This window comes from Trichechus manatus, unplaced genomic scaffold (assembly GCF_000243295.1).
Source record: "Trichechus manatus latirostris isolate Lorelei unplaced genomic scaffold, TriManLat1.0 scaffold00009, whole genome shotgun sequence".
NCBI lineage: Eukaryota > Metazoa > Chordata > Mammalia > Sirenia > Trichechidae > Trichechus > Trichechus manatus.
This window is the reverse complement of record NW_004443945.1, coordinates 5,349,141-5,368,877: the sequence shown is the minus strand read 5'-3', so window position 1 is coordinate 5,368,877 and position 19,737 is coordinate 5,349,141. Positions and strand designations below refer to the sequence as shown.

Below are 19,737 nucleotides of genomic sequence, written 5' to 3'. Positions count from 1 at the left end.
AGTTTTCTGCCAACAAATCTTCAACAATTCTCTCTGTATTTTCTGTTATCCCCCCCGCCCCCCGTTCTGGTACTGTAGTCACTCGTAGGATATTCCTCTTGATTGAGTCCCACATAATTCTTAGGGTTTCTACATTTTTTTAAATCCTTTTATCTGATTTTTCCTCAAATAAGTTGGTGTCAAGTGCTTTATCTTCAGTCTCACTAATTCTGACTTCCATTGCCTCAGTTCTGCCCCTATGACTTTCTATTGGGTTGTCTAATTCTGAAATTTTATTGTTAATCTTCTAGATTTCTGATTGCTGTCTCTCTATGGATTCTTGCAGTCTGTTGAATTTGTCAGTATGCTCTTCTCTAATCTTTTTAATTTCCTCTATTGCATGTTCTGCATTTTGATTGATTTTCTTCCTCATCTCTTGAAGAGTTTTGTATATTAATCTTTTGTATTCTGCCTCCAGTAGTTCCAAGAAATTTTCTTCCTCCAGAAAATTTCTAGATTCTTTGTTCTGTGAGCTTGCTGAAGCCATCATGGACTGCCTCTTTATGTGATTTGATATTGACTGTTGTCTCCAAGCCATCAATAAGTTATTATATTTATTTATTTTATGTTAGCTTACTGTGTCCTAGCTTCTTACTTTGTTTTGTTTTGTTTTGCCGAAATAGGCAGCTCATATGAGCTAGCGCGGTCACTGGTGCCCCTGAAGCTCCAATGTTCTGCCACCAGGTGGCAGACCTGCCACTAAGTAAGTTTGTGAGCCCAGGAGTCCACCCAGTCCTCCTGTATGGATTCAGCTCAGGTGTCTAGGTAGTCGGCCACCAAGTGTGTGGTGCAGGCTCTCACCTACAGTCCGAGATAGGCATGGGTGATTGATGTAGGCACAGGCATCCGGCTGCAGCAGGGGGACACGCTCTGAGCAAGGCAGGGGGCTGACGGCCACCCCCGAGTGTCCAGGAGGAAAGCATGTCCCTATTTCCTAGAGCACGTAGCTTGGTGAGTTTTGCAGCCGGACTGTGAGCACCTAATGCTGTTGGCTGTAAGGACTGGGGGGCACCTCTTATTCTTGGGCCGCTATGGCAGGTGGCTGGGTGGCATGGGTGGAGTCATGAGTCCTCAGGTCCCTTATATGGGTAGGTGAAGACCTTGTTTAATGGGCAGAGCAGTGTCAGATGTCAAGAACCTGCCACTCCACAGCTGAAACAGTTGAAGTTAGACTTCAGGTATATACCCTGTAGTACTGTGGTAATGAGGGCCTATGCTATTGAAATGGGCTCACACAAGTCTGTGCAGGGGGAAAGGCACTCAAAGTCCATGGATCCCTTATGCCTGTGCCTAGGCAAAGGAGCTGTGCCTACCCTGAGTTCCTGGCTTAGGGGAGCCAGCAGATTATTTTTTCCCTGTTTGTTAATTTGTTCCCTCTCCAAGGCTGGGAGAATGGCTGAAGGCATGTGGTGGGTCCTACTTCCAGCCCAGGGGACTCAGCAGTCGCTGAAGCAGTCCTGACCTGAACCCAGTGCAGAGCAGGGAGCAGGGAGGTAAATGGGAGAGAGGTTTCTCCCTGAAGTGGGGGGGGGTGTTTTTGATCCGCATGGTAGGCCAGACACAAATACTTATCTTTCACCGACTGAGGGCTGCTTCTCACGGGTTCTGGATGGCTGAGTAGACTCTGTCACTGGGCCTCTCCTGGTGTGGAAAACACCTCCTGAGCTCTGCTGCTTGCCTGCCTCACTGCTCACTCCCAAGCTGATCCGGGCTGAAGGACTCCGGCTCTCACCGCATCAGGTCTGGCAACTCCTTGCTGCTTCCGAACCATCTCTCTGTCACCCTGCCACTCAGCCTGATTCCTCAACTTTGCCTTGGATGTTCGGGGCTCCTAGATTGTCATATATAATCGATTCACTTGTTTTTTCGGGTCTTTGTTGTAAGAGGGACCACCAGAAGTGTCTAACTACTCTGCCATCTTGGCCCCACCTCTGATTCTTGGATTTTTAAGTAGCCTTTTTTCTTATTGGAAATGAAAGTTGTTTCTCCACTGCTGGTATACAGAAAGGCTACAAGATAATGGTGAGGAAGTCTTCCAAAATGCAGATGAAAATGATAGAGATAACAAATATGAGACAATCTAAATAGCTAACACTTATTGAGGCTAATTATTTGTTAGACCCTGTTGTAAATCCTTTGTGTTTTAACTTATATTAATCCTCTCCACAACATTATGAAGTAGGTACTGTTACTCTCATCTGTTTTCAGACAGGCACACAATGATAATAACTTGCTTAAAATTACAGAGCTAGCAGGTGATGGGAGAGGTTCAGCTCAAGTCTTTTCCTGAGTCCACACAAATTAAAAGCCCCCTCCTAGATGGCCTTATAGTATAGCACTGGAAGCAGGCAGAAGCCCAGAAGTAGTGGTGTGGTATGGTAGACAGCTCTCGTGTTTCCTCAGCCTGACGTTCTCATCTTTAAAATGGAAGTAACAGTGCCTGCCTTCTTTGTGGGAGGATTAAATGAGATGGTGTCTGTCACATGGTAGACACTCAACAAATGTTGATTTTTTTCTCCCTTCTTTTTATCCTCCTCCTCCCAACTATGAGATCTCTTAGAATACTTGGTTTTTAACTCCTTGTGCTCATCACAAAGTGTGGCATATAATGTTAAGTGAGTATTATGAGGGCAGCACAGTTGACTGATTTAAGTCTACAAGAGGAGTTTTGGAAAAAATAAATAGCGTAATTCAGAAAACCAGCAAACCTCACTTTTGAAGCTGAGATATGAGAATGAGATAGTTGTAAGGGTAGTGATGTGCTCAAGGGTAGTTAGGGGCGTAATAGACCAGGGCTTCATCTTGGGTGGTGATTATGGGCCCTAGGAATGAAAGAGGGAGGGAGTTGAAAGTTAGAGTAGGGACATGACATAGAGCTTACTTTCCTTGCTCTGTTCAGTGTAGCAGAGGATTCTGAGAGAGTTAATGGATTTTCTTAAACACTTAATTTATGACTCGGGTCCTGGGAGAATAAGTGCAGTAAGTTTTCGTGTGTCTGTAGTATCACTAAAATGAAATACGTACTTCTTCCTAATCTGATACCTCTCCAAGACCCTCAGCTATTCTAAATGTAGCCGAGAGCTGAGGCCTAAGCACAGAGGGTCTATGAGGAGCCCCAAAGGGGGCCTAAAGTTGATAGGCAAAAGCTCAAGTATAGTTCAACAAAAACTGCCTGTGCCTTCACTGAGAATCTATGCTTTATCTACAGTTCTGTGAAGCTGACTAACTAGTGACCTAGCAGTTAATAGCAGTCAACTAGGAGGAAAGCAGTACTGGACTGATAGATACTATTTTGAAAAAAAATTAGACCTAACAGCTCAAAGCACATAGCATTGTGGGGTCATTTAACATATTAAATTGCTTTATTCCTCCAAAGGCCCAGTTCTCTCTAATCCTTGGTTACTATGATAATTCTGGAATAACAATGAGAAGTTAAAAATGTCCAGTGTAAGAAGGCACCATTGTCAGGAAATGAGTGTTTTAACATTGAGGTGTGGACATCAGCTCTCTGTAGATTTAGTAAGTGAGCATGATGGACGAAAAAGTGAACCACTGTTGTCTTAAGCAACTATGAGTGGTAAAAAGAACTCTGAAGACTTGACTTAGAGACATGGGTCTGCTATGTGATCCTGGCTTAACCTTAGTGTCCTTTGTCAAATGGAGAGACTACGTACCTCTCAGAATTGAGTACAAATAAAATGAGATGATGGATGTGCAAATGTCCTGTAGACTGGAAAGTCTGGTGCACATTTCAGGTTACTTTTCAGTTTGCTCATTACCTTTGAAAATATTCCTCAGAGGTTTAACTCTGATGGACTGTTTATCCAAAACATTACTAACCATCTCTGCAATTTCCCGATTGCTTTCCAGATTTCTGTATTCAGATGAAGTTCAGATTGGCCCAGAAACAGTTATGACCACTCTTTATACTGCCAAGAAATATGCAGTCCCAGCCTTGGAAGCACATTGTGTGGAATTTCTTACCAAACATCTTAGGGCAGATAATGCCTTTATGCTTCTTACTCAGGTGGGTAAATGTAGCTAAGGTATGTATCACTGTAACTTAAAAAATTGAGTATAACCGTAACTATATATGAATTTTTAATATTTCCTGAATAATTATAGATCAGTATTTTAAAGCACCTATAATTATTTCTATAATACCTCTCAGGGAAATAATATCAGATTTGTAAGATTTTAAAATAGAAAAGCAAACTAAAGTTTTCTTAATACAATCCTGAATCATATGGATAAAGAAACTAGATTGGAGTTGGATTAGGATTCAGTGTTGTTCCTGCTATGCTTGAGTGTATGATAACATGAAATTTTCTAGACATCTTAGTTCTCAATTTTTGTTAGATCTGGAATAAAGATTGAGTATTTCAAGTCTAAAAAAGTTCTAAGGTTCATTTTCTTTGGACCTGTATCTGGAAGCTTGCTGACGTACTCCTAGAGTGATCACTATTTAAGATTTTTATGAAATATTATTTCTCTGATATATTTTTAAAGTTTTCATTAAGTACAGTGTACATACAGAAAAGTGTGCATATCATAAGTATACATTCTGAAGAATTTTCACAAACAGCACACTGAAGGAACCATTAACCAATCCTTAACATATTTTATTTAGCATTTGTTAAATGCCTGTAAACTGAGCTTCATACTTTAGATGTAAATAAATTGCTGTTTTTCGTTTTGGACAATGTTGTAATACCTCTGTATGAATTATTTTAAAACTCTAAGTTAATAAAATGTAGCCCTATTGAATATTAGTATTGAAAATAATCATGGATGTCCCCTAGCTCAATCCTCTCATTTCACCAGTGGAAAAACTAAAACCTGGGCTGATTAACTCCCTGCCCAAAGTCTCTCAACAGGAGAGGCAGGCCATAGCTCAGAGCTCATGTTTTCTAGTTCAGTGCTCATTCTGTCACGTAGAAAATGTTCAGAGGTATCTTTTTCTTTTAATATTCTCTAATCAACTATTTGTACTTGTGGAAGAAAGAACATGCTCTTCTTGGATACAGTCACTGAACTCCATGTCTGTAGTGTACCAGGCCCAACCTAGTCTCTTTACATGCACATTATCACATTTACTCTTCATAACAACTCTGTGATGTAGGTTATTATTATTATCCCCATTTTAACAATTAAGAAATGAAAGCTTAGAGAGGTTAAATATCTTATTTAACATTAGACAGTTAACAAGTGTAAAACTGGGACCTCAACCTTAAACGAACAGTTGTTACGGTATCATGATGTTGATGATAGTAACAAAAGCAAAGTATATTGAGTCATTACTGTGGGCCAGGCACCATTCTAAGTACTTTGTGTATATTAATTCATTTAATCCTCACAACTTTAGGAGGTTTAGGTGTTCAAGCTAAAGGTTTTCTTATTATCCCCAGTTTGTAGATAAAGGAATTTAGGCACAGAGAGAGAGGTGAAATAACTTGACCAAAGTCATACAACTAGAAAGCAGTATCTTTCTGTATATTTTCCCTCTTTTGAATTTGTGATAAAAATCTAATAAAGAAGTTGATATTCATAATATTGATAAGATTCTTTCTTCTCCAAAGGGCTTTAATGTGTTCGGAGAGGCTCACTTAACCACTTATTAAATGTTTAATTATTAAATACATAAACCAATAAATAAAACTTTGAAAATGACATGTTTATGAAAAATAATCACAAACTTATGTTCCTAGAGAATATATATTACAAATTTAATAACTGATCCTTTTGAACACTTTAAAAACCTTTCACAGCAGAAAAATCATACATGTATACTATTAAAACTTATTAGAGCACTTGCATTTAAACCTATTCAAAAGTATCAATACTGCATGTTTAATTGATTTTTTAATTATTCCTTTATTCTTCGTATAATACACCTTCCCCAGGTTATATTAACTTTGCCACATCTGAAAGAAAATATCTCAGAGTCTGGATTACAGGATCAGATTATCAAGCAGATGATCCTTTGGTGGGACACAGGACCTGGTTGCTTCTCTGTGATGGATGTTAAGCCCCAGCCAGGAGTCATTAAGTCAAGATTTCTTTTTATAGCTAAATTCTTACTGTGTGAAGACTTTTTAAGTTTATCTTTTCTACATAGATATTTGTGTGTTTTTTAACTAGGTGTCTCCCCTGAAATATTCTCTTTAAGGCTTGCTTAATCAAGTGGAATAACCCACTGTGATTCATATATAGGATATATGACCTGATCTGTTGCATTATTAAAAACCTAAGTCTGCTTTATTCATATTTTATTATAATTGGTAGGACCATTTGGAGAGTTCATCTCCTAGGTGATAAGGAATCAGATTTCTTCCCTTTAGTATGTTTACCTAATTCATTCTCTTGGAACCACGCTGTTAAACTTTTTGCTTGGTTAAAAGTAAGGTCACCAGTGCTGATCAGCCCTTTTTTTCCTAGGACTGTATGTTTCCTATATTTATCTTTCTTTTCCTATATAAATAGATAAAAGGACATATCTATGCTTATTCCTAATTAAGGGAGCCAAATACCCATATATATTAACATTTTTAAATTAAAATTAATGAAAAATTGAAACTTAATTTTGTATTATTCTCATATTAAAATTACTTTTTTGAAACTTTATATTAAGTCTTTAATGTTGAGTATTGTTATACACTCATGGCCTTTCTCACATTTATTTTAATTAACTATAATAATATAATGATTATTATTTTTAGTGTTATTTTAGTACCACCTCTAACGTCCTTGCTTTGTGGCAGTAGGATAGTCTAGGCTCATCCTGAATTTTCCCTACATGAAGACTTTGTATCTGTTCCATTGTAAGAAGCCTTGCTTTCTTTCAGTGGAGAATAGTATTAGAGACTTAAATCTAGGCACTAGGGATTGCACATAAATGTTGGTAGGAGCAAAAGTCTGCTTCTGCTGCTGCTTGCACACTTTTAGTGATAGGCTTGGGAAAGATATTTCTTTTAAAGATAATGAGTTTACATTTATTTTTCTAGTTTAATATATATGTTGCTACACACTACTTTTCTTAAAGTAGGCTTCAGAGACTACCAACACTTTCTATAACATTAATATGTGAGAAAAATTCTAAAATATACAATCAAAATATTTAACCTTTTTAGTTGCTGATTATGTTTATGGCTTTCGAGATATAAAACTTTGAACAAAAACACACAAAATTGATCCTTCCATGTTGATTGAGAAGACAGCCTGCTATTTCTGACAAACCCTCATACCTGCCTGTTTCCTTGGCCAATATCATGTGATATTTCTTCTGTTGTATTCTCCATGCAAGAATGCCAGTGGTAGTTAACACAGTGTTTCTCAGAGTCTAATGTGCAAAAAGTCACCTGAGGATCTTGTTAAAATGCAGATCTGGTTCATTAGGTCCAGGGTGGGGCTGAAGAATATTAATTTCTAACAGACTTTCAAATGATGCTGGTGCTTCTGGACCACATTTGAATAATAGCAAGGGCTAACCCATGTCACTGTGAGAAAACAAAGTCTTCAGTCTTTTGTTGGTATGAGTACTCAATATTACTCCAGAGTTTTCACTGGTGGGATCACATGAACTAGCCCACACGCTGTCATGTGAACTTCTAGTTCTTGCCAAATGAGTCATCTGAACTGAGCATATTCAGTTACTTGAGAGGACCTATGCCAGCTTCACTCTAAAACAGAGTGTTAGTATACTGTACCAGTATGATTTATACAGAGGAAAACACTGCTTATGAAGTGATACAGTCAGTGCTAGTCTATCAAAAATAATGCCAGAGTCAAACTAAATTTTGAGAAAATGTATTTTACTCTAAGTAGCAGTGATAGATTCTATAGGAGACTTGATATTGCCCTTGTGTACTAAGGAGTGAGTGAAAAATTTCTACCCTAAATAAAATAATTTTTGTAAAATTTTTTTTCCTGAAGTGAAATATCAGTGTTTGCATGAATACTAACTAGAATGTAATTGAGTTGGCCAATTAAAATTTCTGTTGATACTAGAATTCCACTTGTTAAAAATGTGCTATTTTTCATATTTTAACAATGCAGCAACAACAACCAAAAAATGTATGTGTGGGTGTATATGCATGTGTGTATGCAGATATGTGTATAGGTATGTATATATGAGTATATATGTGGGTATATGTAGGTGTATGTTTCTGTATATGCATATGCATGTATGTGTATATGTACATATATATTCATTTATATAATAAAGCACACAGGGAGCACAGTTATGGATACTTCTTAGACACAACCAAACACCTTATAAGATTAGTTTTCTGAGTTTGAAGGTTTAGGACCATAGTTTCATGGGACAACGCAGTCAGTTGGCATAATATGGTTCATAAAGTTTATGTTCTACATATTAGTCTGCTCAGTAGTGTCTGGGGTTTTAAAAGCTTGTGAGTGGCCATGTAAGATGTAACTATTGGTCTCTCCTTGTCTGGAACAAAAGAGATAGAAGGAAACCCAAGACACAGAGAAGAAACTAGTCTACAGGACTAACTGTCTACATGAACCACATCCTTATCTACCCTGAGACCAAAAGAACAAGATGGTACCTGGCTACCACTACCGATTGTTCTGATCAGGGCCATGATAGATGGTCCTGACAGAATGGGAGAAAAATGTGAAACAGAACCTTAAATTCTTAAAAAATCTGTAATTACTGGACCAGTTGAGACCAGAGGACTCCCCGATACTCTTGGCATGAGATATTCTTCAAACCTTGAACTGAAACTATCACCTGAGGTCACCTTTTAGCTAAATAACAGATTGGCTCACAAAATAAAGAATATCACCCATGAGTACTACGCTCCCTTAAAAAGTCATCTATATGAGACCAAATGGTCAACTATGACTTTTTTTTAAAAAGATGAGAAGGTAAGGGGGCAGGGAAACTAGATTACTGGAAATGAACAAGAATGGAAACAGTGAGAATGTTCATGCATTGTGAAGAATGTAAGCAATGTCATTGAAAATTTTGTGTAAAAATTGTTGAATGGGAACCTAATCTGCTCTGCAGACTTCCACTGAAAACACAATAACATACTATTTAAAAAAAAATGAACTATGATCCTAGACTGGATCCTAGACTAGAAGGAAACAAATGCTATTTAAAAAAAAAAAAAAAAGTAGTGGGTCAGTTGACAAATTTGAAATATGGACAGTAGATTAGATAAAAATACCGTGTCAGTGTTAAATTTACCAAAGTCAATTACTGTGGGTATGTAAGAGAATATCCTTATTCTTGGGAAATACACACTGAAGTATTTAAGGGTAAAGGGCCGGCATATATATAGCCATCTCTCTAAATGGTTCAAGGGAGGGGGGAGATGTGTGTGTGTGTGTCTGTGTCTGTGTGTCTGTGTGTCTGTGTGTGTGTGTAAAGATATATAAGGAAATCCTAGTGGCGTAGTGGTTAAGAGCTGCGACTGCTAACCAAAAGGTCAGCAGTTCCAATCCACCAGGCGTTCCTTGGAAGCCCTGTGGGGCAGTTCTACTCTGTCTTGTAGGATTGCTATGAGTCGGAATTGACTCGACAGCAGTGTGTTTGGTTTGGAATATGGTATATATGTATATATCATACACACATATATATAAGAGAAAGAGCAAATGATAATGCAAATGGGTAGAACGTTAGACAAATAACAGATAAGTCTGGATAAAGGGTATACAGGTATTCTTAGTACTATCCTTACAACTTTTTTTTTTAAATTTGATTGTGCTTTAGGTGAAAGTTTACAGCTCAAGTTAGTTTCTCATTCAAAAATTTATACACATATTGTTTTGTGACATTGGTTACAATCTCTGCAATGTGACAGTGCTCTCCCACTTTCCACTCTGGGAGCCCTGTGTCCATTGGGCCAGTTTTCATGTCGCCTTTCTGCCTTCTTGTCTTGCTTTTGGGCAGGAGTTGCCAGTTTGGTCTCATTTATTTAATTGAACTAAGAAGCAAGTTCCTCCCATGCATTATTGTTTGTTTCCTAGGCCCCTGTAATCTTTGGCTGAAAAGTGGACTTCAGGAATGGCTTCAGTTCTGACTTAGCAGTGTGTCAGGGGGCCATAGTCTCAGGGGTTCCTCCAGTCTCTGTCAGACCAGTAAGTCTGGTCTTTTTTTGTGAATTTGAATTTTGTTTTTTATTTTTCTCCTGCTTTGTCTGGAACACTCTGTTGTGATCCCTGTCAGAGTGGTCAGTGGTGGTAGCCAGGTACCATCTTGTTGATCTGGGCTCAGGCTGCTGGAGGCTCTGGTCCATATGATCCTTTTGCCCCCTGGCAGCTTTTCTGTAAATTTAAAATTATTTCTAAATTAAAAAAAAAATTTGTAAAGGAAAAGTTCATGAAATAGAGTTAATATTTATTCTAATAGTATAGATTGTTTTATTATTTAGGGCTGAACTTTATTAAAAATTTGACTAAGCAAATATTTTAAATAGGCTCGATGTATAATCTAAGAAGAGCATTTCCAAACATATTTGAAGTACTCTATAATTAAGAAAATTTTCTACTGACTAAAAAATATGTACATTTTAAAATTAAATCCAGTGTGTTTGTTGCTGCCTGTCTCTGCCATAAAACACAAGGTAACTGTTTAGTTAAGGTATTCTGATCAGTTGTTCAGTAGTGACTGAGTTATTGAGTCATTTGAAAATGGGTTTTCCTTTAGAATTAAAGGAAGAGTCATCAGTCATGCCAAATAATATTGTCATTTATGGTGTGGTTAATTAATTGGCGATGTTCGCGGCAGTTATCTAGATGACCCAGAATGAATACTTCTGTGCGTTTAGTACTTATCCTCATGTTTATCCATGCTACTTAATGTAGACAGAGCTGACCAAGGCCAGAGTGAAAGGCTGCTCATTGGTATGCCCAGCATCGTGTCTAATTTTTCATTGTTTTGTTTTTTTTTTAATCCCATTTAAGGTTGGCCTTCAGTGCCCCTTCTTTTTTTGAGCTTCTTTTTGAATTACAGTATGCATGCTGAATAAAGCACATGTCATAAGTGTACAGCTCGACTTCTGACTTCCTAAAGCCTACATTCGCTTTTCTGGAATCATAACAGTGTATAGTCTTTAGCTGAGTATATACTGTGATTTCTTTTGCTCATCATTATATTTGTGAGATTCTTCCATATTGTTGCTGACAGTTGTAGATTGTTCATTCTCAGTGTTGTTTAATATTCCATTATATGAATTTACTTATTTGTTCTTTTGTTGTTAGGCCTAGTTATTCCCGAGTCCTTTTTTAGGTTTCCAAAGCTCTCACGCTTTAAAATTATTGTACTCCATCCCCCGCAACCCCAATCAAAACAGGAAAAGGAAAAAAAAAATCTGATCTGTTTATACTTGTGTGCTTCACAGTTAATATTAGTGAAAATATCCTAAGACTTGGACATGAGTACTAGCTTTGAAACATAACTAGCCAGATGATCTTAAGGAAGTTAGTACACCTCTCTGAGCCTCTGTTTCCACATCTGGAAACTAGGGATAATAATGTCTGCCTTCCCTACCCCAGAGGGTTCTCTGAGAATCAAAATAAGCATTGTATAAGAAAATAGGCAATGTATATATGAAAATAAAAATAACAGGATTGTTGTTGGTAATGTAAATTTGTTATCTCAGCAGGGCAAATGTGTTTGCAACTTTTCATTTCTGACTGTGGAATGATAAGTTTTAAGGATAGACTTTATAATTGTATTTTAATTATGTGCTTTAGCGTAATTGTTACTGTTCACAGTATCAAATTTGAATATCTGTAGTCTGAAGGAAAAATGTCTCTCTCTTTATATGTTTAGGCTCGATTGTTTGATGAACCTCAGCTTGCTAGTCTTTGTCTAGACACAATAGACAAAAACACGGTGGATGCAATAAGCGCAGAAGGGTTTACTGATATTGATATAGGTAAGTTCACTATGAGCTACATTTTTACATTTTAAGCACAGTAATGCTGTCCTAGGCAACCTTGTTGGAGAATGAGCTCTTTTTAAATTGGTTGTTTTTCCAAATAATTGAAGTCTACCTCTTTATAATAAGAGTTTTGCTTTGTTTCATTTAGGTGAAAATATTCCCAAAAGTCTTAACTACCTTATTGCCTTTTTTAAAGATGTTAAATCAAGTAAACAAATATTCATTGAATGCTCACCATATGCATGGCACTATACTAAGGAGCCCTAGTGACACAGTGGTTATGAGCGCTCAGCAGCTGACTGAAAGGTCGGCCATTGACTGAAAGGTCGGCCGTTCAAACCCACCACCTGCTCCGCAGGAGGAAGATAGTATGCTTCAATAAAGATTTACAGCCTTGGAAATCCTATGGGGCAGTTCTGCTGTGTCCTGTAGGGTCGCTATGAGTTGGGATGGACTTGACAGCAATGGGCTTGGGCACGGTTAGAACATATACAAAAGGGGAAGATGTGATTTGTTAAGGAAACTGTCATCTAATTGGAAAATCAAGGAACAAATATGTGAAACATAACATTAAGACACTAATAGAAGAGATGGCATAAGATAGAATGTTATGATTTTCTGAATTAGGTATATAGAAAAGAACTAGTTTGTAAATCAAGAAAATGGAGAGATTACCTCAAATTAGGGTAGTAATAATATAATCTTGACAGAGCAGGGTCTGATATGGGCCCTAAAGAACGGATAGTGCAGTAAAACCTATGAAAGCTGGAACCTGTGTAGGGCGGAAACCTGTCAGAGAAGGAAAGCTCAAATATTTTCCACTAAAACGAGCAATAGAAAAGTGGTAAGACTGCACCCTGTCAAAGGCAGAAAACTTGCAAGACCCAGAAAAACAAGGCAGTCCTGTCAAGCTGTGGCTTTCCCAGGTTTCACTGGGCTTGAGGAGGTGAAGAGAAGAGGGTATTACAGGCTAGTGGAAGCACATGAACAAGTATAGAGGAAGGGAAGTGCAAGGCAGATGAAGCCAGATTGTAGAGGGCTATTTAATGACAGGCTGAAGAGTTTGACTTTGCTCTCGTAGGAGAGTAAAAAACAAAAAACCCAAACCAGCTGATTCTGACTCATGGAGACCCCATGTGTTGCAGAGTAGAACTGTGCTTCATAGGGTTTTCATGGCTGTGACCTTTCAGCAGCAGATCACCAGGCCTTTCTTCCAAGGCACCTCTGGGTGGGTTCGAACCGTTTGCCTTTCAGTTAGTAGTCAAGGTCTTAACTGTTTGTACCACTCGAGGACTCCTATAGAAGAGTAAAGAGAACCTGGGTCCGTGGCTATAAATATTATCCTTATGATGATGAACCCAAAATATGTATTTTTGACCCTATCTTCTGGGTTCCAAGCTCACGTACCCAACTAACTACTTCACGTCTCCAGTTGAAGACTTCATGGTTATTTCAAACAGCACAGCTAAAACAAGAACTGTTAATTCTCCTCACCCACTGTCAGATCTCTTCTGTTCTTTCCAAATTTTTCCCTTTGTTAATAGCACCACTGTACACCTCCATTCCCTAGGGCCTAGTCATTATGTGTATCTTGTTGGCAGAACAGGAGAAAGTGTAGGCAGGAAGAACACCCACATCTTAAAAGCTTTGGCCCTGAAGTAGCACCCTCATTTTGGTTCCTATTTCATTGTCCAGAATTCAGTCCCACCTAACTTCAGTGGAGACCAAGAGATGTGGACTAGTCACATCCCAAGAAAAAGAGAAAACAAATTTTTGGTGAAATGCTAGCAGTCATTATCTTCCTCTATTTCAGGGCCTTTGTATTTGCCATTCCTGCAGTGGTTAAGAGCTCTGCTGCTGATCAAAAGGTCAGCAGTTGAAATCCACCAGCCGCTCCTTGGAAACCCTATAGGGCAATTGTACTTTATCCTATAAGGTCACTATGAATCGAAATCAACTTGACAGCAACGGGTTTTGATTCCCTCTGATTGGAATCCTCTTCTCCCAGAATTTCTGTTATGAGTACCTCCTTTTCATCATTCAGATCTCAGGTTAAATGAGATCTGAGAGAGGCCTTCTCAGACCCTACTTAAAGTAGATACCACGCTGTTCCATGACTCTAGTTTATTTTCCTTATAATACGTATCACTATGTGAAATTCTTACCTAGGTTTTTGTGTATGCGTGCATACATTGATTGTCTGCCTTCCCCTCCTAGAACGTAAACTCCTTGAAGGCAGAGACTTTGTCTTGTTTCACACTGCATCTCTAGCACCTAAAAAAGGAGAATGTAGTGCATGTTCAGTGGACATTTGCTGACTATCTGCACTGACTGGCTGCCTCTAGAATGTTGCCTTTCCTTCCCACCTTGGCTAGTTCTCACTCAGTCTTAACATCTTGGTTCAAATTGTATCTCTGCAGTGACTCCTTTCTTGAGAACTGACTCACCTCTTGCATGATAGTATATTCCTCTGTTACAGTAACACTTTCCATTGTTAGCTTGTCTGTCTATTACAATCCCTTGGGAAGAATTTGCACTCTGCTTGTATTATACCGAAGGGCAGGGCCTAGGTCTGGTTCCTCCCTAGCACCTGCACATAGTGAGCCCTTGAATGGCTGTTGGGCCTGGTCTAGTTCCCCGCTAGCACCTGCACATAGTGAGCCCTCGAATGGCTATTGGGCGTGGTCTAGTTCCTCCCTCGCACCAGCACATAGTGAGCCCTCGAATGGCTGTTGGTACTAGTCTAGTTCCTCCCTAGCACCTGCACATAGTGAGCCCTTGAATGGCTGTTGAGTTACTGCATGTTAGAATGCCCTAAACACTGCCCAAATTGCTAATGAAACATTACTTAATCCTAATTGCTTTCCCATTAAAGAGCTGTCAGCTACTCCATGTATTTCTCAATCTACTTTCATTTGAAACAATTCTGCTTGCATGTGGGTGACTTATTCCTGGAAGTTGTGTTGTAAATAGCTCCTAAGTTGTATATACCATTGGAGGCTGTGCATTTTGAAGTAAGTGCCTTGCACAGATTAGATACCCCATAAATATTTGTTGATTTGATTTGATTCGTAGTTGTTTATATTAAAATCCAGTATTGTACTATGTTTCTAAAACAGAATCTATTATGTCATGATCTTTATTAGACTCTCAGCTATGATTTCTTATTTTTAACCCATCTGCCTATAGATGACCTCTACGTCCCTCTACCTCTTCCCACCCTATAATCTAGTTTGCCTCAAATGTATTTGTTAAAAATTGGGAATTAAAGAGAAGTCTAGGGGCTGGGAGAAAGACAGACCTGGGCCAGGAGATTTTTGATAGCTGTTTTAGATTCTGGGAATGTTTTTCTCCTCTGGGATTTGAATATGTATTCTGGAGGGAGGTGTTTACCATTTTCTAAGTGGAGAAATACTGTTTCTCTTTTATAGCTTTTTGCTAAAGGAAGAAGATAATTTATCACCTTGATAAAGCAAAATGAATTTACATTGTACCAAGGGCAGTATAATGTGCTTTTTTTTTTTTTGTCATACTTTAAGTTTGTATGTTTATATTTACTGAAGTTATTAGCATACAAGGTAAAGACATATAGTCTGAAGTCTATTTTTCCATTGAATGATTAAATATTATGGTCATTGTATATTCTTAATCCAACAAGGATTGAGATATATTGATTAATAACATTTAATTTACCTGTGAAAAAACTTAAATGGAAGCTTAGTTTATACTCATCTGCTCAGCCACAATAGAAAGGAAGAGGCTTGATTTTTTTGTTTTTAAATTACACCCAGTCCTCACTTATTGGCTGTCACATCCTACATTTTGCATTTATGATAATAGTAAAAAATCTACTATCCAGCTATTTTGTGCATTAATGACACACGTCTGGCAGTAACGAATGCTGAGGAGCAAGGCAAGAGTAACGCTGGCTGTGATGGTTAAAGTTATGTGTCAGCTTTCCTGGATCATGAATCTCAGTTGTTTGGCAGTTATGTAACGATGTAATTTGGCAGTTATGTAATGATGTAGTCATCCTCCATTTTGTGCTCTAATGTGGTCATCCTCCATTTTCACATAATGCCAATTTTCGCCTAACAACCTGGTCTTTGGGACCTAACCGTGTTGATAAGTGAGGAGTGGGTGTATATTTAACCAATTCATTTTCAACATTTGTTGAGCCCCTACTATGTTCTGCAGACTGTGATCTTTGCTAGAATGTTAGCTATGTTTGACATTAAATAAATATTTGACTCAGTGTGAATATGTGGATAGACCATTGCATCATAGTTTTCTTTTTTTTCTTTGCTCTTTGTTCCTGGGTGATTTAATCACATTTAATGTTTTAATTGATTTCTGCTGTGTATCAGTGTGTCATACTCATTTTTATTTAAATTTAAAATGTAACTATTAGATATTTTATAGTAGTGCCTATTTTATCTAGATTCTTTAGAGAATAAGGTTCTGTATAACTGATTTTCCAATTTATCTAGGACAATACTTTTTAAGAACAGAGGCATTTATTTTGGCCATTAGAATAAGATATCTGAAACATACTTTACCTGCCTTCTTTAAACAATGTATATTGAATATAATTTGGTATTCTTGTGATTACTAATGTTCATCATTATGAGCATCATTTATTCTATGTTATTGCACAAGTGAAACACTAAGGCCTTTGATGCATTATTATTGCTTTTTAATCTCTTTCTCTTTGCATAAGATTCTTAACTGCTGTACTTTTCAAGTGCTAATGTCTACTTTTCATAAATTCTATTCTCTCTCCCTATTAGATTGCCAGGTTATCATTCCATTGTAGTATACTGGCTTCTAAAACCCTTTCTCTTCTGAACTTACTGCTTCTTATCTACTGAAGCTTAAAAATAACAGCTCATTTTAATTTTGCCTGTAACAAGAGGAAAATGATTCTGAAGAGGGCCTTTGTTATGGGCATGACATTTGTACTTGGATATCAAATAAGGATTTCAGACTTAATATGGTTCAAAATTAAACTTCATATCTTCCTCCCTACCCCAAACTTGCTCCTCTGTAGTCCTGCTCATCTCAGTTGATGCCACCCTCACCCCTCCAGTGCTTAGACTATAAACTTCGGAATTATTCTTGACTCCTCTCTTTCCATCACACCCAGTATCAAATCTGTTAGGAAATCTCACTGAATCTTCCTTCAGAATATAACCTGAATCTAATCATTTTTCTTCGGTTCCACTGCTACTATCCTGGTTCAGGTATAAAAATGGTGGCATCAGACCTCATCTAACTTCAAGGGGGATAATGTGAATCAAGACCAGCCCAAGGCTGAGCACTATGAAGTGGAGGTCAGACGTACCTCTACTCTCCAACCTTGTTACCAATCCTGACACCAGCCGTCCCTCCCATGCCACTCTCTACTTCACTTCTGGGTTCGATAATCTGTTGCAGTGGCCACACAGAACTCACGGATCATACTAAGTGGTTTATTAGGGAAATAACAAGGTAATTTCAGGATCTGGATTAACAGGCTACAACTCAGGATCAGAATCAGGAAGCACATAGGCAAAGTCTCACTTCTTCAGTGCAGGACAACTCTCAGCTCCTCTCAACCATACAGGCCTCCTCTGAGGCCACTGAGGACAGGCTCCTCTTGTCCCCCTGAGGGCAGGTTCCTCTAAGTCCTGCCATCTGTCACCACCAGCTCTGCTGCAGGGCCCCTTTTGGGCCTGTTACGACCAGCTCTGCTGCTGGGCCCCTTCCAGGCCTGTCACCACCAGCTCTGCTGCTGGGCCTTTTCTGGGCTTATCACATCTGGCTGTGCCACTGGGCCCCTTCTAGCTCTTTTGTTGTCTTCAGTGCTACAGCCCTAGACCTGAGTTAGAGCTCTTTTAGGAGGTTCCTTGCCTCCTCTCTCTCTCTACCTCTGCTTCTTCTTTCTGCTTCTTCCTGCTGTTTCTTTTCCTGCTTTTTTCTGTCTCAGAAACCTCTCTGGGGTTGGCTGCTTATATATACAATACCTTGTCAATTTGAAGGCATAGCCCCTCCCGCTAGGGCCCACGAACTGATCAGTCCCCGAACTGATCAGTCCCCTCTCGGTAGGCCACAGATAACTTCATTTGCATAGTGGGCTATGCATAGTCCGTAGTCACTTCATTTGCATGGTTTATTAACCAATCCCTATAAGGTGGATACCAATCACAGGGCAGGCTGCAGTCTAGCACCAAACAAAAAGTATCAAAACCAAGTTGTTTACAGTTTACCCAGGAAATGTCCATAAACCTGGCAAACGTAAGCAGCCCTCTGGGGTAGAAAACTAGGGCAAAGGTAACTCCTCAGGGCTTAGAGGATAAATCTCTCAAGCTATTTTTCCAAAGAACCAAGGCAAAAGGCCACGTAAAGGAACTCATTTCACCACACCAGGCCACCGTCATCTCTGACCTTGATCAGTGCAAGAGTATTCTAACTGATCTTCTCGATTCTACTCTTGCCCCCATACACTCTCTTCTCAACACAGCAGCCAGGGCGATCCTTTAGAACATAAAATGTCACTGTTCTGCTTAAAACCCTCCAGGGGTTCCCCATTTCACTCAAAAACCAAATGGTCTACAGGATGCTAAATAATTGTACTCCAACTCCCCCCCATCTTTCTGGCCTCATCATCTACTACTCTTCCCTCTTGCTCACTCCACTCTAGCCTCCTTGCTGTTTCTCAGATATGCCAGGCACACATATTCAAGCCTTCACACTGGCAGCCCTGGAATGCTTTCTTTAGGCATCTACTTGACTTCCTCTTCAACCTGTTTCAAGTCTTTGCTCATGTGAGGCCTACCCAAACCATCTGATTTTTTACTTCTGATTTCCCTTACTCTGCTATTTTTTCTGACACTTATCATCTAATTTAATTTACTTATGTTTATTTAATCTGTTCTTCCCTCCTTCCTGCCCCCCCCCCATTAGAATATAAGCACCATACAAGGATTTTTAACTCTGTTCTCTGACGTATCCTCAGTGTCTAGATTAGTGCCTGGGACATAGTGAGTACTTAATAATATTTGCTGAATGAATGAATGAACTGTAATCTGTGGGCTTCATGTATTTATGTTATTAGTTTGGATACTTTTTCTTGCCTTATTTAGTATTAATCTTGTTCTCCATATTTGAGTTTGCTTTGTAAGGAATGTATAAGGAGATACTGTAGCTAAGATTGCACATAAGTACTAATTGAATGTTAACCTTTAAAGGAAACTTAGGAGTTTAATTCCTTTAATTCTTTTTAATATTTTTAAGTAGAGAAACTATAGTTTTAAGTATCTAACTTTTTTTTGAGGTTTGAAAACTTAATGAAAGCTTGTATGTCAGTATTGCTTTATTAAAGAGGAAAGTATTCCCAGTTTGACTTATTTTTGTATTTTACTTATAGACACACTCTGTGCAGTTCTAGAAAGAGACACACTTAGTATTCGAGAAAGTCGACTTTTTGGAGCTGTTGTACGCTGGGCAGAAGCAGAATGTCAGAGACAACAATTGCCTGTGACTTTTGGAAACAAACAGAAAGTTCTAGGAAAAGCACTTTCCTTAATTCGGTTCCCACTGATGACAATTGAGGAGTTTGCAGCAGGTAAGGCCAAAATCTATTTAGAAGTATTTTAATGGGCAGCCAGTCAATCAGTTTCGCTATGCCAAAGAGGAAAAATAAACTGTTATTTATCGAGTACGAGTCGGCATCGACTAGACAGCAGTGGGTTAGTCAGTCTGCTAAGGATCCCTGGTGCACAATGGTTAAGCGCTGACT

General features: G+C 38.6%; 1 protein-coding gene across 2 annotated transcripts in view; it reads left to right on the top strand.

The window, feature by feature from the left end:
• BTBD1 (BTB domain containing 1) overlaps positions 1 to 19,737 on the top strand; it is a 55,134-nt gene that overhangs the window by 13,744 nt on the left and 21,653 nt on the right. For both annotated transcript variants that reach the window (XM_004370676.2, XM_023725975.1), the window contains exons 2-4: positions 3,910 to 4,066; positions 11,846 to 11,951; positions 19,366 to 19,563. In XM_004370676.2, the coding sequence (XP_004370733.1) occupies positions 3,910 to 4,066; positions 11,846 to 11,951; positions 19,366 to 19,563 (461 nt within the window). The remainder of the gene's footprint in view (positions 1 to 3,909; positions 4,067 to 11,845; positions 11,952 to 19,365; positions 19,564 to 19,737) is intronic.